The sequence below is a fragment of the Mya arenaria genome, chromosome 15 (assembly GCF_026914265.1).
Source record: "Mya arenaria isolate MELC-2E11 chromosome 15, ASM2691426v1".
In the NCBI taxonomy this organism is placed as follows: domain Eukaryota; kingdom Metazoa; phylum Mollusca; class Bivalvia; order Myida; family Myidae; genus Mya; species Mya arenaria.
In genome coordinates, this window is record NC_069136.1 from 13,204,370 (window position 1) to 13,229,657 (window position 25,288).

Genomic DNA, 25,288 nt, shown 5'->3' on the forward strand with positions numbered 1-25,288 from the left:
AATGTTCTGAAGGTCTTCAGCTTACCTAGGGATGAGAAAGTTCAAGGACTCGCGACGAGATGCAGCTCAGGCAGTAGATCTTTGTCCATCAGACATAAAGGTATAATATAAGATGTCTCCAAGGCAATAGCTGTCTGTCCATCGTTCATCAACTCATGATATAAGATGCCATCCAGGCAATAGCTGTCTTTCCATCATAAATCAAGGTATAATATAAGATTCAGCCTAGGCAATACCCGTCTGCCCATCAGTCATTAAAGTTTAATATAAGATCCAACCCAAGCAGTAGTTATCTGTCCATCAGTCACCAAGGTTTGATATAAGATGCCGTCCATGTTTTATATGGTGCCACGAATGCCATAACTGTCTATCCATCATTCATCAGGATAAAATCCAGCCTAACTTTCTTGAATATAAGTACTTATAAATTGTCTGCATGTATGTGCATACAAATGCAAATTGTTAAAGCATAACCATTGTTCAACTTTCAAGATAGGCTGAGCTAAGTGAACTTTGCTCTAAAACTATGAATAGTCATGCTTGAGTACGTATTAGCAGCCTCTCTGGTCTGAGTCTGAAAATGTGTCTTTTTCTTATGATTTATTAGCTTATTAAAATATTTTGTAAAGTAAAGGTACTTTCCTACTTTCCTTTCTATAAGGCTTTATCATGTAATGAGAATATATTCAGGGTGAAAAAGTGAGTCTTTTTAACTTTTTAATATAATTGCGTCCTTGATGATAATACGAGAAGCGTTCAAACTGCTCACAGCTACATTTAAAGGTCCAATAATCCAACTGATCATTCAGCCTAATGTGGTAGATTTAACATTTATAATTACAAACAAAGAACAACACTGTTGAAACAATTATTTGGTGTGTTGAGAACTTGCTCGTATTAGTGATAACACAATGTTCAGTTTATGTTTTTTACATTACTTCAGGGTTACTGGCGATTTAGTGAAGCAGTGAAAGGAGGGTATAACGGTGTAGAAACTGCCATGCCGTACCTGGCAAAAGGTCTGAAACTCGCCCTTGACGCAAAAGCGGTGAAGCAGAGTGATGTTGTCAAATTCCTCACAGAGATCTGTACTCTTATACCGGAGTCCTCTTTTACAGGTTGGAGAACAGGTATATTTTGTGCTTTTCTCATATAATTTATTTGGTTTTATTGTATTGTCAAAGAAAGGGTATTTAAGTTTCCTATGTTGTGGTATTGTAGTAGTTTTTGTTGAGGTATTGTAATAGCCTTGGTTGAGGTATTGAACTAGTCTTGTTTGAGGTATTGCAATAGTCTTTGTTGAAGTATTGTTATACATGTAGGTTTGTTTGATGAATTGTAATATTCATGTTTGAAGTATTGTACGAACCTTGTTTAAGGCATTGTAATAGCCTTGGTTGAGTGATTGTAAGGGCCCTGCCATCATTGTTATCATGTCAAAGTTGAGTCACTGTTATACCATAGATTAAGGCACTGAAACAGCTTTGTTTGTATTGTAATAGCCTTTTTGAGGTACTATAAGAGGTTTGATTAGTTGCAGTATTGAAAGCAGCTTAGATGAGATGTTGTTAGAGAGTCGGCATTATTGTTTTTGTGCAAAGGTTGAGGTGTTGTAAGAGCCTTGGATAATGTAATGTAAGTGTCTTTGTAATGTATCGTAAGAACCCTAGTTGATGTTTTGTGAGACCCTTGGTTTTATTGTTTGTTGTAAGACATTTAAGAGCCTTGGTATAGCGTTTGTTGACACTCCAAGGTATAAGTGTTAAAGTGTAAAGGTTGAGGTAATGTAATAGCCTTGGCATCATTTTGTCATGCAATGGTTGAGGTATTGTAAGAGCCTTAGATGAGTTAATGTAAAAGCCATAGCGGAAGTTTGTCATACAATGGTTGCGGTATTGTAAGAGCCTTCGCATCATTTTGTCACACAATGGTTGAGGAATTGTAAGAGACTCAGATGAGATATTGTAAGAGCCTTGGCATCATTTTGTCATACAATAGTTAAGGTATTGTGAGAGACTTAGATGAGGTATTGTAAGAGACTCAGATGAGATATTGTAAGAGCCTTAGCAAAATTTTGTCATACAATAGTTAAGGTATTGTGAGAGACTTAGATGAGGTATTGTAAGAGACTCAGATGGGATATTGTAAGAGCCTTGGCATCATTTTGTCATACAATAGTTGACGTATTGCATGAGACTAAGATGAGATATTGTAAGAGACTCAGATGAGATATTGTAAGAGACTTAGGTGAGATATTGTAAGAGACTCAGGTGAGATATTGTAAGAGACTCAGATGAGATATTGTAAGAGCCTTGGCATCATTTTGTCATACAATAGTTGAGGTATTGTGAGAGACTTAGATGAGATATTGTAAGAGACTCAGATGAGATATTGTAAGAGACTTAGGTGAGATATTGTAAGAGCCTTGGCATCATTTTGTCATACAATAGTTGAGGTATTGCATGAAACTAAGATGAGATATTGTAAGAGACTCAGATGAGATATTGTAAGAGACTTAGGTGAGATATTGTAAGAGCCTTAGCGAAATTTTGTCATACATTAGTTGAGGTATTGTGAGAGACTTAGTTGAGGTATTGTAAGAGACTTAAATGAGGTATTGTCAGAGCCTTGGCATCATTTTGTCATACAATAGTTGAGGTATTGTAAGAGATTTAGTTGAGATATAGTAATAACCTTGAGTGAGCTATTGTAATAGCCTTAGTTTTATAGTTGTCATACGAAGGTTGTTTGTTTGTTTATTTGAGTTTATCAAGGTCTGCCCGCGCCCATTGGCTGCATAATGGTTTGAACCCGCCGTGACGCAATCACGACTTAAATTGTGTTTAAATGCCATAAGTGACATGAGATAGAAGTTACAGCAATTCGCAGTCAAATCCAAACATTTGAAGACTTGAAGAAACAGAGTGAGGTACAAGAGATCCGGGTGCGATACCCTAGCACTTTGCGAAGAGACCTCTTGGTTCGTTAACGTGCTCGTTGTAAAGCACCGATACACGGGATACAACTTTCCTGGGTTGAACCAGTACTGAGTACACCACTTTTCCAAGCATTACCCTATAAATGGTATTATGAGAGCTTTTGTTTAGGTAATTAAAGTTGGGATATTGTAAAAGCATTGATTGTGGTATTATAAGAATCTTGACATTATTGTTGTCATAAAAGGATTGTGGTATTGTTGGAGCCTTGCCGAGGTATTGACAGAGCCATGTTTGAGTGAATGTAAAAGCCTTGGTTGAGTTATTGCATAGCCTTGGTAGAGGTGTTTTAAGGGCCATGGTTGAGATACTGTTGGAGCCATGGTTGAGGTATTGTAATGGCCTTGATTGAGATCTTGCAAAAGCCTTGGTTGAGATGTTGTAATAGCCTTAGTTGATTGTTTTCGTGCAAAGGTTGATGTATTGTAATAGCCTTGGTTGAGATATTGTAATAGCCTTGGTTGAGATATTGTAATAGCCTTGGTTGAGATATTGTAATAGCCTTGGTTGAGATATTGTAATAGCCTTGGTTGAGATATTGTAATAGCCTTGGTTGAGATATTGTAATAGCCTTGGTTGAGATATTGTAATAGCCTTGGTTGAGATATTGTAATAGCCTTGGTTGAGATATTGTAATAGCCTTGGTTGAGATATTGTAATAGCCTTGGTTGAGATATTGTAATAGCCTTGGTTAAGATATTGTAATAACCTTGGTTGAGATATTGTAAGAGCCTTGGTTGAGATATTGTAATAACCTTGGTTGAGATATTGTAATAACCTTGGTTGAGATATTGTAATAGCCTTGGTTGAGATATTGTAATAACCTTGGTTGAGATATTGTAATAGCCTTGGTTGAGATATTGTAATAGCCTTGGTTGAGATATTGTAATAGCCTTGGTTGATATATTGTAATAGCCTTGGTTGAGATATTGTAATAACCTTGGTTGAGATATTGTAATAGCCTTGGTTGAGATATTGTAATAGCCTTGGTTGAGATATTGTAATAGCCTTGGTTGAGATATTGTAATAACCTTGGTTGAGATATTGTAATAGCCTTGGTTGAGATATTGTAATAACCTTGGTTGAGATATTGTAATAGCCTTGGTTGAGATATTGTAATAGCCTTGGTTGATATATTGTAATAGCCTTGGTTGAGATATTGTAATAGCCTTGGTTGAGATATTGTAATAGCCTTGGTTGAGATATTGTAATAGCCTTGGTTGAGATATTGTAATAACCTTGGTTGAGATATTGTAAGAGCCTTGGTTGAGATATTGTAATAACCTTGGTTGAGATATTGTAATAACCTTGGTTGAGATATTGTAATAGCCTTGGTTGAGATATTGTAATAACCTTGGTTGAGATATTGTAATAGCCTTGGTTGAGATATTGTAATAGCCTTGGTTGAGATATTGTAATAGCCTTGGTTGAGATATTGTAATAGCCTTGGTTGAGATATTGTAATAGCCTTGGTTGAGATATTGTAATAGCCTTGGTTGAGATATTGTAATAGCCTTGGTTGAGATATTGTAATAGCCTTGGTTGAGATATTGTAATAGCCTTGGTTGAGATATTGTAATAGCCTTGGTTGAGATATTGTAATAGCCTTGGTTGAGATATTGTAATAGCCTTGGTTGAGATATTGTAATAGCCTTGGTTGAGATATTGTAATAGCCTTGGTTGAGATATTGTAATAGCCTTGGTTGATGTATTGTAATAGCCTTGGTTGAGATATTGTAATAGCCTTGGTTAAGATATTGTAATAGCCTTGGTTGAGATATTGTAATAGCCTTGGTTGAGATATTGTAATAGCCTTGGTTGAGATATTGTAATAGCCTTGGTTGCTGTATTGTAAGAGCCTTGGTTTGTTGTTGTCGAGCAACGGTTTGAGATATTGTAAAAACCTTGGTTGAGATATTGTTATAAACATGGTTGATGTATTGTTAAAGCCTTGGTAAAGTATTTTTGTGCAAAGGTTGAGGTCTGTAAATAGCCTTGGTGTAGGTATTATAATAGTCTATTAAACTCGTTACACTTATTATGAGTGACAATACACTTATGTAGCAGGGTCGGTGCTATCTATTTTTCCCTACAGAGAAAATGAAAAGAATATTGAATGATATGAGCATTCCGGATGAGAAGGACGTCCAAATATGGTATAAAGTGATCGCGAATCTGGCTGCCGGACGTCACTGGAAAGGGCTCGGAATGGTGTTTGGCTTTTATAACAAGTATGTATTAGCAAACTATATATTTTGTAGAATGGTTATTTTTTGCGAGGGTTCGATAGTCATAACTTTTGAAATGAGGAAGGGAATTCAAAACTTTCCTATTATAATTCTACCAATAAAAGCAAAGGTGTCACAATTTTGTACCGTCCTTACTGGTATAAACAAAAACAACAACAAAAAATATTATACTACTCGTCTGGATTTTTCATGGGGGACTTAGACCAGAGATTTGTTTTTAGATTCGTTTTACGGGATTTCTCTCAAAAATGAGCGTTAGGAGGTGAAAAAAAACAACGATGGAAGCGTCGGAAAAAAATAAAACTTTGCTTTTCTCAGATTTAAAGGTTATGAATAGAGTCGTTTTAACACATTATGAACATTTAAGAGATTGTATCATTTCCATATGAATGATAATACATGTTCTGCATAATTGTGAAAAAACTGCTTTTTAGTATTTTTTATGACTTCACTGTTAAATATATGCATACAATCAGCTTTTACGACATTTTAACTGACCTGATTTCCATTAACTAATCAAATATAAAACAAAAGCAAGATTGATTTTCATTAACTATTGTAGAGACCAATTCCGCCTGAAGTAAAGTATATATAATGTAGCATATATGACCGTTTGGTGTGCTTTCACCCTCTGCATCGGAATGAATCCAACATCAACAAATTGAAGGAAGTTAGACATTTAGATTTCTTATAAAAAAGCATTTTATTTTTCCTGGTAATGTCTTAATACAAAGTGAATATGTTTTTGTGTCAAAATAGTCAGTACTTCCCAATCAACAATGTTTTGAGGCTTTGTGGTAATTGCAGCTATTTTATGAAAGATATTTGCATTTTTGTTACCAGGAAATGGATTTAATCCACTATTTTTCATAATATTATAGATAATCTTTCTAATTTGAAAATACATCTTCAAAAACTCTCAAGACATTGTTTATTAGGGTGACTGGGGCATTCCATCACAAAAACATATTTGTGACAAACCTTTCCGAAAAAATGCCAATGTTTATTGGTCCAAACTAAAATGTTCTTTCATAAAATTTGGTCAACTCCTGATTACACTAAAACATGTCACAAATGATGTTTGTTTTACTCCCTAAAAAGATTACTCCTGAAAACTAAATTAAATATGAACTTTAAAGCAATTAAGTTTTTGGCCTTCTCCACCCACTTTTGCATTGTGAAAGGCCCTTAAATCGCCCCGAGTAATATGAAGAGTAGCGACGGAAATCGTCCGAAATTATATTTTTTTTACCCCGCGCCGGCGGCGTAACTCCGAGTCTATTTAATTTCTACTGTTGTGATACGCATGAAGTATTTCTTGTTCAGGAGCTTTCGTTTTTATCTTAAATGAAAAACTACAGTACAGTACATGTTTTTATTTAAAGTTGATGTTTTTAGCCAACATTTTGACACGATTCTGAACCATGACCAATGACGTCATGCGCGTGATTAATAGCTTATAATTATTATAATTATACAATCATTATCATGTATAATTTGTTGTTAAAAACAGCTAGTGTCGATTTGGGGAATTTTCAACAAAACGAGGCAAGAACGCTTTCAAGTATGCGCTAGGAACATTAAAGGTGTGTTTGACCACACCAGTCACTTTGTGATTTTCCGAAAATCTTTAAATAGTAACATACTCTTTTATCGAGTATACTGAATGTAACTAGAACAAATGTTAAGTTTTCAATTGCATGGGCAAATACGTCTCTATTCTTGTGCTAAGCTTACTTTATGCAAACTTAACTGTTTAAAAAATAATAAATATTTTCTCTTGAATGGAACTGAATAATAAATAAAATGGCAGAGGAAAAACAATAACAGCAAATAGGTGTAGCCACCATAACCGATTTCCATTGTCATTCAATCAAAATAAATTTTAACGGCAATTCAAGTTATCAAGTTTTCGCGGTGTTTCTTGGAGTTAACTCCGCTACCGGTGCTTCATATGAAGTTTCCCTGGTGTTTTTAGCAGTTGACTCTTCCGAGGACCGCTGCGATCGTTATTCTTTGGTAAACTTATCGGCTGCCGAGGGCCGAAAATCCATCAATAAAGTGGACAGACGATAAATTCATTGTTATGATCGCTAAAGCGATAATCCGCGGAGGAAACGGAAGGTGGTTCTAACACGATGAGTGAACTGTTGTAATATATTTCACATCGTGTACACGAATAGTGACATATAAATGTTCGTGCTCACTAATTTATCAATCATATTGTTTCAATGAAATCACATCTGTTAGTCTTTGCAGCAGGTTAGAACGCATACATGTATTGAAAAAACAACACAAATTGGTTAAATGTAACCGAAGAACTAATTTAGAATTAAAAGAGAGACATCTCGCGAGTATAGTGACGGCGGTTACACAGTTCTTAATTGGCACTATGTTATAAAAGTAAGAAATATGATATATAATATATGAACTTATATACATGTGATAAATTGTGTTAAAATGCATCTAAAGAAACAATGAGGTTTTTCAGCATGAACTCACAAATAACTTGATGATGAATGTGACAGGGAAAGTTGTTAACAACTGATATAGATTTTTTTCCGCAAGGATACTGTGCAATTTGTGGTAACTGTTAATGTTTCAATAGTATTTAATTCTTTGTATGTACAAATAAACCTTCTTATTTTTCTACCCACAGCTGCCCATCCAGTCGGATAGGCGATCTGAACATGGATTGGACCGGAAGGCAAGATATTCATATTTTAAATTTAGATGGGTTTTATTTGGAAGAATATATGTTACAAGTAATTCTCATAGCCTTGTATTTATGATGCATTTGCGTGCAAAAAACTTACCATAACTCATTAAAAGCACTGAAAGCGTTGAAAGGCTGTAGTCGCGACAAGCCTGATTTTTCATGTACTTATATATATAAACATTGCTCTCGTTTCGCAAGTTTATTGCTAGTGAAAAGAAAATTAAATGAAATCTTTTCCCCACGGTTCCGTAATCAGATTTATTTACGATATTTCGGATTGCTTTTAAATTTCCATAAACGTTGCAATCTTATGAGCGTATTTAAATAAAGTGTTTTTAATTTGCACTATTTTAAACCCCATACTATCATTTAAAAATTGTCGATTTTTAAACCTTTATCTGTTTTCCAAATTGACTGTTATTATTAAACCCCAAAACATCGTATATGGAGATTACATTGTCTCGTCCATTCGTACGTCCTAGGACTTCGAAACAAGTCTACTTTTCTCCATTGCTCCATAAACTTTTGAGGTATTGGCTTCAGACATAATGAACAGATATATCTCATTTATTGTTTTAATTATTGTCCTTAAATTAAGGTCAAACGATTTTTTGTCCGGAGAAAAACTTAAAATGTCTTTGAGTTATTGACTTGAAATGTCATACACAGATATATGTCGTTGAGGAGAAATTCAGTCTTGTAGGTATTGACTAAAATCTTCATAAGCATATATTTATCACAATGAGGAGAAGTACAGTACATAGTTCGATAACTCTTTCAGACATAGTATTCAAATAATTGCCCTTTATTATTTGATATATTAATTCTGGTTTATAGTTTTGCATGTAAGCACACATCTAATATATCAGCAACTATTTGATGTATTGCATTGAAACATTATTCAACGGTTCCCAACCTTCCAACCATCTTGAAAAACCTAGTAGGATAACTGTATTTTGCATATAATGCAAAATAATGGCCCTTTATTATTCAAATTAGAAATTCTTGTGACTGTTTTGCATGTAATCATAGTTAAGTCAATATCTGGCTGCAATATGTTCTTAAGTTGCCTTTTGTGATTTTTTATCCTTTTTTATTTTAGTGCGGAGCATTACTTGAAAAGTAGTTGAGGTATTGACTACAAAATTAAAACAACAACAACATATATAACTCATTTGGATGAAGAGCAGTGCCATAATTCTTGGTGCAGATATTACATCTGTGTCTGCCTTTGTTATTCTGTTTTATTTTCACTTCCCGCAGTAACTTTGCGATTCACATTCAATAGCTCGTGGACGTATAGGCCCAGGGACCTCACACTTGATATTTCTCGTGACCAGCAAATGAAACCTATTGATTTTGGGGTCAGTGAGTCAAAAGTTAAGGTTTTGGTGACATTGAGCTGCAAATCAGTTTCCAATCAATGACTAAAGAAAGCTTTGGGCACCGATCAATGACTGAAAACGGCTTGGGCCTAGGGACTTTAAACTTGACAGGCTGGCCATGGCAAGTAGATGAACCCGATTGATTGTGAGGTCAGACAGTCAATGGTCAAGCTAGATGTGACCTTAAGATAAAAATCTGTTTCCTAACAATAACTAGCACTTTGGCAAAATGACCTTAGACCTTGTTTGCAGGTTGTTTATGACCAGCATGTAAGGTCAGTGGGTCAAAGGTTATGGTCAATAGCTAATGAACACTTGGGCTATGCACCGCATATTTTGAAGTGACTTGGAACACTCACAGGGGCTGATCCCTATTGGTAACAGATACCAGGAGTTTAATATGGTAAACATGATTAAAACATTTACCTAAATGTTTCTCTCAAAAATTATCTAACTCTTTTTTCAATACCTCTTTTCTGTTCAGGATTTCATCATAAAATCAATCCTGGCAAAAAATACCTATAACATTAAGTGATCACATACATACATATCGAATCCAACATGCTCATTAAAAAGTACAACAGGCATGAGTTGACAACCAGTCTATCTTGCAAAGTCTAAACAACTTCGTCTTAAATTTTGCTCATAATTTCTAATGGCTGGCTATCTGTCAATTATTATGTTGTGAAGATACAGATGTTCTGCTTAACATAGACGTCCTCAGCCAAGTGCCCTACTTTCACTGGGTTGTTCGCCCCTTATTTCGATACAACCTTAAGATGACGAGGCAAGAAGTGCAGATCAATCACTACCCCGTCTATGTTAGCTTCCAAGTTGGTTCACTGCCTCGTAGCCATTCTCTGCAGCTCTCCGATGAGAGTGGACGGTGGTCTTTCTGTCTCGTCCCTTGTGTCCGTTCGGGGACTTTGTTAATTTTTTGTGACAGTTATTGTTTCAAAATAGGCAAAACATTCTGAAATATGGCCCCTTTCATATTATTCTTAAAGAGTACTTCTTTAGTTAAGGCTGTTCCAGGCGAAAGGAATTTGGCTGATCGAAATGCCAACGTTTTTAAATTGTGCGAGGGTAGTGGTGATCCAGTGTTCGGTTTGGATGTAAAGGTTATAACGCAGCTTATATTTGGAAAAACGGAGTGGTAGTTTATGACGACAACAAACTTATTGATTGGCAACGGTCGCCTTGACAACGACGCAAACGTGGGCAAATACACTTTCAACGGTCTAAACGGATCAGGCACTGTAGATTATTTGTGCTAAACCGGAACGACTTTGACTTCACACATGACTTCGAAACTTCAGCTCCAAACGAATTTTCAGATCACTGTGCACTCATTTTTACATTGAAGAGCAACATAAATTCAAACGAAAATATTAATGATGATTCCGTGCCAGAAACATATATAAAATACGATGCAAATCAAACAAAACATTTTAAAAACGAAATCAACTGCAAAATTAACGTAATTACACAATTAAGATTAAACTTAGATGATAGGCAAATAGATGAATCAGTGAATAGCTTTACTGAGATAATAAAATCATGTGCGGCTGAATCTTTTGGTAAAATAAAAACACCAAAAAGTAAGGAAAGCAAAACAACCAAACGAGCCAGAAATCCATGGTTCATTGAAGAATGCAACAATGCAAGGAAAGAATATAATACCCATAGAAATAAATTTATTAGAAACACATCCCATGGAAACATAGCTTATATACGGTACAAAAATGATTATAATAAAATAAAAACTAAGTATAAATTAAAATATAGGAGGGACGAGGGAATTAAAATAACTAAACTAGCAAAAAAAGACCCAAAACAGTTTTGGAAATACATTAAAAAACAATATCAGACAAAAAAAGCATCAGAAAAGCCACCGCCAACAAATAATTTATTCGATTATTTCAACTCTACTGAGACGAACCAAACAGAAACAACCAACAAAATGAAAAAACAACAGAAGGAAATATACAAAATGAAACACTCGATAGTCCTTTTTGAATCACAGAACTAAAAAATGCAGTATTTTCACAAAATAATTCAAAAAGCCCAGGGCCTTATCAAATTACTGCAGAAATGTTTAAAGATACGTTTGAAATACTATAACCATTTCTGTTAGATTTATATAATATACTATTGCGCGAAGGAGAATATCCTAAATCTTGAGGGGGGAGGATAGGCATTATTGTTCCAATTTTTAAAGGGGGGAATCCAGACGAAACCAAAATTTATCGTGGCATTACGCTTATAAAAATAATTGCAAAACTATACTCAACTCTATTATCTAATGGATTATCCAAATCGGCAAAGGAAACACACAAGTTTATCGACAATCAATTTGGATTTCAAAAAGGCAAGTCAACAATCGACTGTTTCTTTATTCTACACGCATTAATTACTCAAACGCTTGAAAAAAAGAAGAAATTTTATGTTGCCTTTTTGGACTGGGAGAAAATAATTTACATGGCAAAAACTACTGAAAGAGAATGTTAGTTCAAAGTTAATTAAGGCACTAAAATCAATGTATTTATCACTAAAATCGTGCGTCAAAATAAACCAAAACGAACATACAACGTATATAACTTCAAATATAGGGGTTAAACAAGGGGATCCTGCAAGTAGAATTTTGTGTTTATTTTTTCTCAATGATATAATAGATAGCATAAATGTAGAAAATGAAAACATCATAACACTAGACCAAACAAAATTATTTATGTTACTGTTTTGCCGATGATGCAGTGGTATTCGCCTACTCTCATCAATCGTTACAGAACATACTTACACAAATACAGGATTACTGTGATTTGTAAGGATTAAAACTAAATACAAGCAAAACTAAAATAATGATCTGCACATCTGTTAAACAAACACTCGGACTTTGGTGAATTACTTGTTTAAAATTTTGTTCTATCAAATTGTTAATAACAAAATGTTTTATATAAGCATTCTAGATTTACCTTTAATTGCAAAATAGTTCTCTTCTACAGACTAACAATTATTTATCTTTATGTTCACATTTTATTATTATGTTTCTAGCTAAATTTTACCTGTTTGCTCGTAAACTGTTTGAATGCTATAGACATTATTGCCTAAATGCATTCAAAGTTGTTATTGTTGGTTGTTGTTGTTGTACCTAAATGCAAACATAATTGTTTGAAATTAAATGGCCTCACTATTTTATATCCTTGATGTCGGTGCAGTTTTATTTATTACCCTTAATTTACCAATTAAGCGATTATCAACATGAGATGAGCGCTAATTGTCATATTGTTCTACTGTAGCAAGTGTCATAAACTGCGGACGTACATTACAGATAGCAGTAAATTTGCAGACGATTTAATATCACAATTCCGATTTGTTATAAAAACAAAATCCAAAAAATTAAGAATACGTGCAAGTTGTACTTTTTCCGAAAGACAACTCACCAGCATAACAAATAAAACATTATTCAAAATATCTTATGTTGGCGGTGAACACGTACAATTCTCGTGGCGGGGTTATTGGAAAATTTCCAATTCAGATTTTTTGGTTCATTGTAAAGATTGAGCATAATTTCAAAACAATCATGTACATTCCTCTGTGTATGTTTTATAGCATTGAAACCACTTTTATAAGCCCCAACTTTTTATTAAATGTTCATTGTTCATTTTAGCTTTTCACAATATTCATTTAGTATTTGTACAAGTATTCTTCTGCATTTCAGTTGTCAATCAGTTAGTTTGGGGACCATGCTCTGTGATCTACAGGACATTGCGGTAAAGTCATGGGGAGAAGAGTTGGCCACGTATCTGATTAGAAATGGGGCTTCGGTGGACGAAATCGAACAGAAAAACGGCATTCCGACTGTCCACTTTGTGGTCAAACTGTCATTGAGAATAAGTGGGTGTTTCAAATATGAAGGACCAGTGATATAATCTATTGTTCATTAATGTAATGTACATGTATTTTTTGATCGCTTTCAAATTGTTACGCGAGTATTAATGGTAGTCCTTTCTTAGTGTTTATTTTAATAGCCAAGCTCGGTTTAAATGTGTTTTATAACTATTTGTGCTCCATAGTTATCATTTGGTTTAACCAATATATATTTCACTATGACGAGTTTCCGTGAATTTATGCTATGATATGAAATAAAACGAAAGACTAAATTGAACGAGGTTGTCACTTGCATACGAATGATCCGTATTTCACAGAATTTTGAGTTAAGCAAAAACACATTGTGTTTTCTCTCTTCGGCATATCATAAGATGAATATTAACATGCAGTGTATAATATCAGTTGAAGTAGGAACAAATATTTTGCGACATCGGATTTGGAATACTAGTTAAAATTAATTTATCTTAAATGCGGCATTTATTCGGAAAGAATGATACTGGGACGTTGTTAAATTGTGCTATTAATAATCATTTTGCGAACCTGATCTTCATGCAGACTCTACACATCTGCTGGACATCGTTCTTGCCAGATTGAGTGGTGACAAACAAAATTCCCAGAACGTAGACGGCAACACGGCTCTCCACATACTTACCAAATTCGGCAAGGCCAACACAGACATTGGTGAGATGCAAAAGAAGGAATCATCCATCATGTCCTACCGTTCTAGTGCTGTATTGAGATTATTCTTTCAACTATTTTGATTTGTATGTTTTTCAAAGGAATAAAAGTCTTGGAAATGTTACTTGCAAATTGCTTTTCAGGACTGATGGTTCTCGAGAGTTTGCTACGCTGTAAGTGCAGTGCCACAATTGTGAACAAGGACAACAAGAAACCGATAGACTACCTGAAGGAGGGGGATAAGGCCTACGCTCTACTCTTCAATGCTGAATCAGGTAACTTGATGATTCAGTGTTAGCCTTTCTCAGTAAGAACTATTAGATATCGGAATCCTGTTAGGTGTTGCATGTTGTGACTGATGTGCACCAAGTTGATTTGAAATAAATAAACCAACTTGTTGCAATTTGAGACGTTCATTCAGATTAAAGATGATAGAAGTATTGAATGAAACCAGCCGCTGAAAGAAATTACTTTCAGAATGTATTTATGTAAACTATCAATACTATCGCATGTACTATACGTGAGTTTATGTATACTATTGCAATTCCTACCTGTGGGCTTATGTATACTATTGCAATTACTACCTGTGGGCTTATGTATACTATTGCAATTACTACCTGTATATAAATATGTACACTGTGGGTGTATGTACACTATCACAGGAACTACCTGTGTATTTAATATAGGGATGCAAACGAATATTCGAATATTCGATCAAACGTTTGGTATTCGAATGTCGAAATCGGTATTCGAATATTCGAAAAAAAGTTCAATAAAGAGAATAAAAATCATTTTGCCTATACCACTGTTGGTGTTCGTTTGTCTTGTTTTTCAACGATTGGCCCCTAATGCCAGAGGTGTGAATGTAATGACAATACACAAAACACGTGTCATATGTCATTCAGGGACTTATTGTTGGGTACTATAAGAAGTCCCCCTACTTTTAAAATTACCAGCAAGTAATCGGCTTGTAATCGGCTTTAACACCATTGGCTGCAAATTAAGCTGTGCAACATAGCTCAAATCGCCGTGATGATATGGATGCCATGTGCTACAATAATGTTGTTACATGTGTGTGCTTTAAACTGTTTTCAATGTTTCGATATAATGTTCGTGCTTTGAAATGTAAATGTATAGTGTAGGGTTTTAGGATATATTTCCTCCATTGTTGTAATAGATGAGTCAAATCCACATATATTTCCGTTTTATTATTTAACTAGTTCTCGAATTGTTTCCATACTTATATTTGGTCAATTTAGAGTTCAATCTCAGAACGAGGCTGAACGTCCTACGGAAAGACCCTCCATTGGTGCAAAACGCTGTTTGACTTAGAATCCATCTAATTTCACATTGTTAAAAAAATAATGGCAGGGTAGTTCACATTATTCGATATTGTTGTATGATTGCTTATAATGTATTGCTTATTTCTTAATGAAAATCGAGAATTTCAAAAACACATTTGGGGAAAATCAGGGTTCGCCGTGCATACTGGCTACAACACATTAAGGGATAAAAAATACCCCGGCTATAACTTAAGCGAATGATGATAGAGATTTAAACATCTTCTAAAGTATGTATTTCGGTACTCGAATTTTCGAATATTCGATCGAAAGAATTACCGAATATTCGAATATCAAGTTTGCCATTCGTTTGCATCCCTAGTATTTATATAGTATTGCATGAACTACATATGTATTTATTATTTATGTATACTGTTGCATTTACTGCATGCTTTTTTATGTATGCTGTTGCATGTATGTTGTGTATGTATTGTTTATACTATTGTATGCAATACATTTGTATATTATATTTACTTCATTGTAAAGCACATGTTCGTTTTTAATGCACTTAAATTAAGAATTCATTTATTTTAAAGGAAATTGCACACAATGAACAAGTCATCAGCATAAAGTATCTTTTTGTTATATGATTTAACGGTAGATAACCATTAGCCTAGGCCATTCCTTCTCATTAAGGGGATTAAAACTTTTGGGGGGGAAAATTACTGACCAATGAGACCCAATTTTGATCAATCTTATTAACATGACGTGATTGGGAGCCATGTTTCCCTGGTCAGTTGTCGGAGATGTTTGCTCAGAGATGTCAGTGGAACAACCATTTTATATCTTATTTATGACAAACTGTAATCACTTTTTTGGTAAATTCTATTGTTGAATGACATCCTGGGCCATTAATGCAGCCCTTTTTTCATTTATCAATTGACAAATTATAATCAGTTAAAATATTTATTGATAGTTGAACAAGGCCCAAATTTCACGAACCATCTTTAGTCTCTTAAACAATGATTAAGCTAAGCTTAGTATTTCTGTTCTGATATAATTTGAGTTCTTATCTACGGTTCTTATACAGTAATTGTCCTTTTTATACTTAGTTTTTTTACTTCTCTACTCCATACGTTTTTTATATTGACTTGAAACTACATTCACATACTGACTGTGTTGAGGAGATATGCTGTTCTAAAAAACATCAATTTGCGTTGGAATTTAAAGAGTTATTACCCTTTGATTTTTTTATTTCTCCCGATAACTATTTACTATATTCTTCATGTATTCTTTCACTTTCCTTACACTGATAGAACAAATACTATTTAAGGTTATACTAAATATTCAAAACATGACCCATACTTTATATATTAATACAGCCACGGTAGAACTAACAGTCAACTCAATTAAAACTGTCGTATGCTTTTAGAAACTAAAACATAAAATTTAATTTCTTATTTCTCAAATGTTATAGTCCTTATTTCTATAAAGTAGAATTTAGAACCATGACTTATTTTATGTCTTTTAACTGACATAGTCCGACAAGCAGCAAACATCACTGCCAGTGATACTTATTATTATAAGAAGGTGGTGTGGTGGGGGTATTATTTACGTCCTTTGATGTCTCTAGTTTGAATTCTGAAAATAGAGACATGTTAATTGTGTTCAGGTTTGTGTACAAATAAGCTTGTCACGTCATCAAGCCATTGGCATTTTTTTACTTGTTTGTCTTGGTGATCCCATATAACTTTGGTATGTGAAAGTGTCCTAAAACAAGTTGTTGCAAATTGTTCTTTGTGTTCCAATTTGCAACTTAAGAAGTGAAATGGATTATTTACTTTTCAAGCTAACAAGCTAATGCAGCTTGTTGTTATATTATTTTCAATATAATCTTTACATCATTATCCGCTCAAAACCATTTTAAATGAGGCCAAAATCATATTGGGTTACCAGGTTTTCAAAATTCACATAATTGACAATTAGGAATACGTGTAGTAGTAAACACAACGTATGTAAACAACGTGGCGTCATGGTCTTTTGGTACTAATACTAGAACATCATATGATGGCATGTTTATTGTTCTTGGTACTGAACATCTGATATGATATGAAAATTAAGACCTGTCAACTATATTGTGCTGTGATGCTAAAAGACAAATCATCGAGATAGCAGATGTTGCTAATGTAAACATTCATTGCACGACTGCACTTCGATTATTGCTTAGCAAATCAAACTAATCAACAACAAATGTTATATAAAATTTACTATTAAGTCCCATTTTTGTGTTTTGAGGTATAATTCATAGATAACTACAGCATGTGACAATTTGACTAGCTCCCGCTGACGTCCTTCACATTATAAAAAAGATACTGGTGTTACTGCTACCATGTTGGATATAGTTTGATTGCAAAATGCCGAAAAAATACGGACTTTTCATTTTGTTATTAACCCTAATGTTAATAAAGATAATCCGTTTAACACAAAACTAAAATGTAAAAGCCCAAGTTTGTGTGTTCGTGCTGATTTTCATTATTTTTTCAGATGGACAATCGGCTATCAATTCAGCGGTAGGGTTGACATCTTTTCGTGTGGGATGTGAGCAAATCAATCGTGGTGTTGAGGGTAACACTCCAATTCAGGCTGCCACCCTCATCGTCCCAGAAAAGGAAAAAAGTGAGAGCTTATTGATCACACAGTATACATGCCCAAATCGATACAGTTCTAAATATTAAGAATATAAGCTCATGGAAATCTTGTTTTCACGCCATGGTGGTTAATATTGATAAAAGCTTTGTTTTCACCTCATGACGGCTATAATTGATAACAGTTTTGTTCACCCTATGATGATTATAACGGAGAAAACCTATTTTTTTCAACCCATAATAGTCATGATGGATATAAGCTTGCGATGGTTAAAACGGATAGATCCTGTTTTCACCATATGATGGTTAAAAGGATAAAGCTTTTTTCACTCTGTGATGGTTTTAAATAGTTTTGCATAAAAGGCAGTTTTAACCACATTTACAACTTTAAAATCAATAACCTAGTAATTGGGTATTAAAACTTTTGACATCATTCTTAGGAAATTGAAGCATATATTCCAAGAGTGAAAAGCAGTTCAGAGTTAGAGAGTACCTTCTTACAGTTCAGAGCTACAGTTAAAATGTTAACTTTGTTTTTGACCTGACAGTGTTCCTCCCGAAGCACCAGTGTACGGGGGAAAACTCTTCCTCCAATCTTGAAGAGCTAAATGACAACTCAAGACCAGCAGATAGTAAACTTAACACAAAAACGGTTCAAAAGGTTGTGAACACAGTTGGTGCGAAAGAGAAAATGAGGACAAACATTAAAGATCGGATCAGACTACTTCCTGAAAGCAGACATTCAGTATTCAATATCGAATTTAGACATTCTCCACAGAAAGGTATAAGCGATTGTTCATGGGATAGTGGAAATGTTGGTAAAGTTAGTATGGCTGAGGTTGGTGAAAATGAATTTGGAAGCGAAGCATGGGCTTTTCAAAATGAATTGGGAAGCAAACCGAGTGCCTTTAACGATGAACTGGGGAGCATAGGTGGAGCAAGAGCTGTGAACAAAGCACGAAAAGATGAACTCAGTGGTAGATCTGAAATCGATCTTAGAAAAGTTCTCAAAGAAAAACCTATTGCTCAAGGAAATGTTGCTATGTCTACCAAGGAAAGTGACCAATCTATTGACACATTTGGTGAATCGGCCGATAAGGACAGTTTTGTTGAAATTAGCAGTGCATGCACTGAAGTGATAAACAAAGGGGATGTTCTTAAGCGTAACATTGCTTGTGATAATATCGCTATTAAGCCAGTTGATGCAGTGACGGAGAAAGAAGACCACATCTTTGATAAAGGAAAAAATGGTGATTTTGTCGACAAATCAGAAGAGACAGTAAAAGATGATACCAAACATGAAGAACATGCAGGTGCGCTCAGTGAACACGAACGAACGGGAAATGACATAAATGAAGATGATGCAGATATAGACATGGAAGAAGACCAACTTGTGGTATCTGATGATGACGATGATACTGCTGCTGCTGCTGCTGATGATGATGATGATGGTGTGGGTCAGTTTATCATTGACGTTCAGGTAATGAAACAATAACGAATTTTCAATAAAACTTGTATCTGGATGATTTTAATTGAACTTGCTCACACTATACTGCCATATGCCTTTGCAGATACAAGTAGCTTTCTTAAGTTTATTTAGTCTTAAGATGGTTAATGAATGGAATGGCATCCATATATAGACTTTTGATCTAGTATAATATCTCATCATAAAATCAAACCATCAAACTATTATACTAACACCTTTGACAACTCGGAATGGGAAATTATTGTTCTGTTAAGATGCCTAAAATTATATGAAGAATCACCATTACAAAGTGAACAAGCCTAAAGGAAGAGTTGTAATGTAAACCAACCATTTAAAACCTGTATATGTTTTGTATACCTCAGGTATTTGACAATTTGGAATGGGAAGTTGAGTGTACTGCGGAAGTGTGGAAGACGCTGCGAGATCGACATGTAACCCCAGCGCTGTAACAGCGCATCGTTCACAAGATCCAGCTATTGGCTAGCGGCGACTGGCAACCGAATCTGTGCAAGAAACTAAGAAATGTGCCTGTCACACTTAAACTGTTTGAGGCCAAATTTAGTAAAGGTTAGTTTGAATTAGCTATTTCAAAAATAAACCAGCTTAGCCAGCACAAAATTCTGGCTAGTGGTGACTGTCAGCATCATCTATGAAAGAAACTCAGGAACATGCCGCCCACACTTTAACTGCTTCAGGCCAAGTTTTTGTGCAATAAGGTGGAGTAAGTTAATAACTGTAAGGAACGTGCCTCCAACACATATCCTTTATGATGCCAAGGTATATTTAATTCAAGCCCCAGCTTATAAAACGTAAGATATTTAAAGAAAAATGGACTAAATATTCACAAGTGCAGTGATTGCAGATTTTACTAATGTCAAGGTTGAAATTCATTTTATTTCATATAAACAGCGCGGAGAATCATCTGGGAGCTAGCTGTGGCCTTCTCTCCAAGGCTGAATGAGACAGCTGAGCGGCAAGAGGAGATAACACAGACAGCAAAGGCAGGAAGAATCTACTCTGAAATCATACGGGTTTGGGACATTGTAATGGACCATGACAATATTTACAGGTATGTCAATGTTTAAGATTATAGGCAACACATTATAATTCGCTAAGCTCTTTTGACAAGATTGTTTATTGAAAAACGACAGAGATGAAACACAGTTTTGTTATGGCTGGAAAACGTTGGAAAAAGTCCCTCTTATATTTCCTATGTTTCTGTAATGTTTTAAGTATTAACAATTAGCTTAGTGATATGTTATACAATGATTCACTTTTATGTTCAAATATAATCACTCTAGGTAATGCCAGAGTTATATCCCTGATAAATCCAGCTGCCATTTTGACAGAGTATCAAAGTCTTTTCAGCAATAATGCAACTTACGTACCTGCTTGTGACACCTCATACAAAATGAGTTCTGTGGAGGCAGTCATGCTTTTAAGAAGAACAAAAATTATCCTAGTGTTCGGATTAATAAATCAAACGGATCCCAGTGCCTGGCATTCAATAAGATATCAGATATTCAAATTATTTCAAGCACAATGACTAAGCACACTACCAAATTGTAAACGTCACCGTTTTTTCTTCCACAAGATTTATTTACCCTGACGATGTCACATTACCTTCAATTGCCTGCTTAACCCATATCTCAAGTAAACGCGTTTGTTGCCATTGCCCCTACCGCAGGCAAACGCATATCGCCGCATTGACCCATCCCGCATACAATCACGTTTGGCCGCGTCTATCGATTACTGGATGTAAACGCATTTGACCGCATTATAAATGGATCATTTTAATATTTCAAGTTTCTTATTGTAAACTCAATCCCGGATGTTTATAAAAGTAATAGAAAACGCCAGTCTATTATAGTATTACAACTAATAAAGATTATAACTATTTTAGATTAAATTTTGATTAAAACAATAGAAATATTATTTCCTACGTTTAAATGAAAAGAATTAGAAGGAAATTAATTTCCCTTGTTTATAATGAAATAATCCGCAAGGTGGCGTTTGATAAGCACGAGGAATTCGTGCGAATATGAATGTAAAGGCATTCAGCTTTATGGAACCGATCCGTTTACATCGATTCAATTGATTGTTAAATTTTGCAAGAAAATGTTTATTGTGAAAGGTTTCTGTAACTTTGCAATTTCATCATATGAATGATAAATGTTTTTTTTTCATTTTCATCAAAGAACATAATCATGTAATATACATTTGTATAACTTGATAAACTAGGTATACATACAAATGATATGTTTTCTATGGACCGGGCTATTCATGGTGCATTTTCATGTGGGATCATAAATGTAAAACAGACACCAGATACTCGATCACTTTGCTAAATAATACGGGTTATCATGCCAGATGTCTGTGTATTATACACCGGAACATCATTCGCCGGCTATTTAGCTCACCTGAGCACAATCTTCTTAGCTTTAGCTAATGTGATAAGGTGATTTTCCGTCGTCCGTCGTCAGTTATTCTTTCAACAATTTTGCTCCTAAACCACTTAGACAATTTCAACTTCACATGAATGTTCCTTAGGTGGTCCTTTCCATATTGTTTCAGAACGCTGGTTGCCATGACAACAGAACCAAACAACTTTGAAATCCGCTTTCTCAGAAACCGCTGTTCCGATTTCAAAATAATTTCACAAAAATATTCTTTAGGAAACCCTGTTTCAAATTCCTTCATCCCATTTTAATTCGTAAATCAATGGCCGCCAGGGGATAGGGCTACTTTTCACTATAAGCCTAAATGGAAAACTTTGAAAATTTTCTTCTCGGAATCTGCTGGCCCGATTTCAAAATAATTTCAGATAACAGTGTCGATTCATAAAAAACAATGTCGCCAAGGGCGGGGCTACTTTGCACTATAAGTCTTTATGAAAATCTCTTTAGAAACTATTGGCCCGATTTCAAAAACAAATCACAGGATTTTTCCTATGGTGACCCTATATTAAGTTCCTTCACCCCATATAGGGAAGGTGCTAGTTGTGATTCATAAACCAACAAGACCACCAGGGACGGGGCTAGTTTCACTTTATGTCTCTATGAAAATCTCCTCTAAAGAAACTATAAGCACGATTTCAAAATGATTATACAAAAATGTTCCTATGGTAGTTCCTGCACCCTATGTTGATTCAAAACAAATGTTTGCTAGGGGCGGGGCTAGTTAACAACATATGTCTAAATGGAATACTTCGAAAATCTTCTCTTCAGAAATCATTGACCTGACTTCAAAATATTACACGCAAATGTTCCTAAGCTTAGATGACCCTATCATCATTAAATATATTTTTTTCTTTTAATTATTTTTTTAACAATCATTGAAGATATGAACTCCAGACTTCATCAACTTATTCACAGTAACAATGAGCTCTTCAATGACAAGTTATGTAACTCCAACTTTAAAATTGTAGGAGTTATTGCCCATTGTAGATGTTTTAACAAATATATATTTTCAAGTTTTTAAAACGTATTATGGATTAACATGCGCCGTACATGACAAATGGGCGCTTGAGGGGGGCTGCGTCCAGTATTTTGTCCGATCAATATCTTTTGAAGACTTTATCTAATCATGACTAAATTTAGTCAGAATGTGTATGGGCATTATATCTGGGGCAAAATTGACTAACCAATCATTTCGCTCACGTCACTCGAGATTTATCGCTTATAAATTATAAATATTAACTAAAATAGATATTGTCAGATCTGTGGAAGCCTTTGTCCAATCATCACCAAATAAGTAAGAAGTTTATTGGCATAATAAGTTTGATAACCAGCCATTTCGCTGAAGTCATCAGTAATCAAACTTTGATTATTGAAATTAACTAGAATTGTCCATGTCCGATCAATGAAGTCTTTGTCCAATCATCACCAAATTTTGTCAGAATAAATATGGGCAAATATATTGGACGAGTTTTATTTATCGGTGTAGTCACTCAAGAGTTTTCACCATTCAATGATAGAAAAATAACTAAAATTGGTCTTGCTCAATCAAGAACTTTAAATGCCTTGACAAGTTTGATAATCAGCTTTAGTCACTCATCAGTTATCACACCCTTTGATTATAGAAATTACCTTTTGTTGGCCATGTTCGATCAACAAATTTAAATTTTTGTTCAATCATCACCAAATTTGCCAGAATATGAATGGCCAATATCTAAGACCAATTCGATGACTATTGTCTGGAGTCATTCTAGAGTTATCGCCCTTTAATTATAGAAGGAGTCCACACATCACCAAAATTGCTCAGAACGAGACTGGGCATAATATCTCGGAAATTTTCGATAACCAGCAAAATTGCTGTAGTTACCCGAGAGTTATTGCACTTTTAATAAAGAAAGTGCTTACGTTGTGCAACGAACTTAACACATTTGTCTAATCAACACCAAATATGGTCAGAATGCTTTTTGGCCTAATACCTCGGACAAGTTCCATAACTAGCATAATCGCCAAAGTCATCCGAGAGTTATTGCCCTTCAATTATATAAATATCTAGAGCACCATTAAAGTTTTACTCAGGTGAGCAAAACAGTGTCATCTTGTCAAATCTTTTTTATCTAAATATGGATATGGGTTCTGTATGATGGGTAAAAAATTAAACATTTCGTCACCTTAGTGCAATAACTCAATAACTGCATATAGATATAGAAGCAGATATTGAGTTCTTGCACTAAGGTGACGATTTATCCTTAGCTCGATTGGCAGCACTTTTTGACCGATTGGTTGAATAAAATTATCAATTTTTAAATCAATGGTACAAGTTCATCCTTGAACTGCATTTTCAGATGAAATAAAATCATTTAATATTTTATCGTTGACATCATTTCTTAGATAATTTTATTTTTTTGTAAAAATAATATCACATAAAAACGATTTGGTTTCAATGATTGTCAGTGATTTAGATCTAAAGATCATACCAGTCTTTTATTTTGCACTTTTTCAATACCCGAAAAAATACCTATACAAATTGGATGTTTGCTATTGATAATTGATTATCTATCCACTGACTATGGAATTGACTGGGAGCTCTTATCAGGCCACTTGACTATGTGTTAAAGGGTAATTGGGTATTATGAATTGTAAATGTCACCGTTTCCTCTACAGGGTTCAGATTTGCTGACGACGTCACAATTATGTCCAATCAATATTATCTTCCTTAGGAGTGTCCAGCGTATCAAGAAGTCCCACCAGAGGGGAGAGGATTGTTTAATACAGAAGAACCTCCGGGGAATGAAGTCCAACACCCCAACCTTGTCCCTGGGGGCGGAAAAACGCATCCCCATGCTGTATGCTGAAAAGGAAGTTTCTGAGGAAGAGGTTCAAAAACAACATCAGGTGAGTCTTGCTGAATCTAAGGTCCTTTGATTAAGTCTGTTGCCTTCAAAGCATGTCAAACAGTCACATATCGGCATAAATTTGTCCATTAGCGTTGTCAATGTAAACTGCGTAAACACTTTCAATTCTGATCAAAACCCTTTAAATGTCTTGTTGCAGCGTTTTCAAAAGTGGTATGCACTTTGGTCATGGTAAGTACATGACCCCTAATAATTATGCGATCAGTAGGTTATGGTTACATTTACATTAACAATGATGGGCAATCCAAACAGGCACCAAGCCCAATTACAGAACTCTGGTATTCATGACGGAAAGGTTGGGGTCAAATTGTCCTGTGTTGCCCCAGGGCGCAGTTACACAGTACTAAAATCATTATGTTTGCCAAGTAGTAGTTTTCTGAAGAAGTGTAGAAAGTATATCAGGGTAGTCATAATGCTGAATGTGATCAAAACCTTTATAATGTTTAAGGTTTTGATCAGCTGGGTCATTCTTTAGTGTACGTATGTTGTGAGGATTGGTGTTGCGATCCGACAGGACCCAATGTTGTATGCTGAGAGGGTGTAGTAGAACAATTTTCCAGCTAATTGAAAGTTTTAGAGTTTGAAAATCAT

General features: G+C 34.8%; 1 protein-coding gene across 1 annotated transcript in view; it reads left to right on the plus strand.

The window, feature by feature from the left end:
* The window catches only part of LOC128219120 (TPR and ankyrin repeat-containing protein 1-like), an 82,556-nt gene that overhangs the window by 4,017 nt on the left and 53,251 nt on the right, over positions 1 to 25,288 (plus strand). The window contains 12 exon segments of the mRNA XM_052926941.1: positions 13 to 100; positions 944 to 1,130; positions 5,092 to 5,227; positions 7,905 to 7,952; positions 13,071 to 13,246; positions 13,796 to 13,921; positions 14,062 to 14,193; positions 17,743 to 17,874; positions 18,392 to 19,323; positions 19,692 to 19,896; positions 20,239 to 20,398; positions 24,503 to 24,677. Of these exon segments, the coding sequence (XP_052782901.1) occupies positions 13 to 100; positions 944 to 1,130; positions 5,092 to 5,227; positions 7,905 to 7,952; positions 13,071 to 13,246; positions 13,796 to 13,921; positions 14,062 to 14,193; positions 17,743 to 17,874; positions 18,392 to 19,323; positions 19,692 to 19,896; positions 20,239 to 20,398; positions 24,503 to 24,677 (2,497 nt within the window).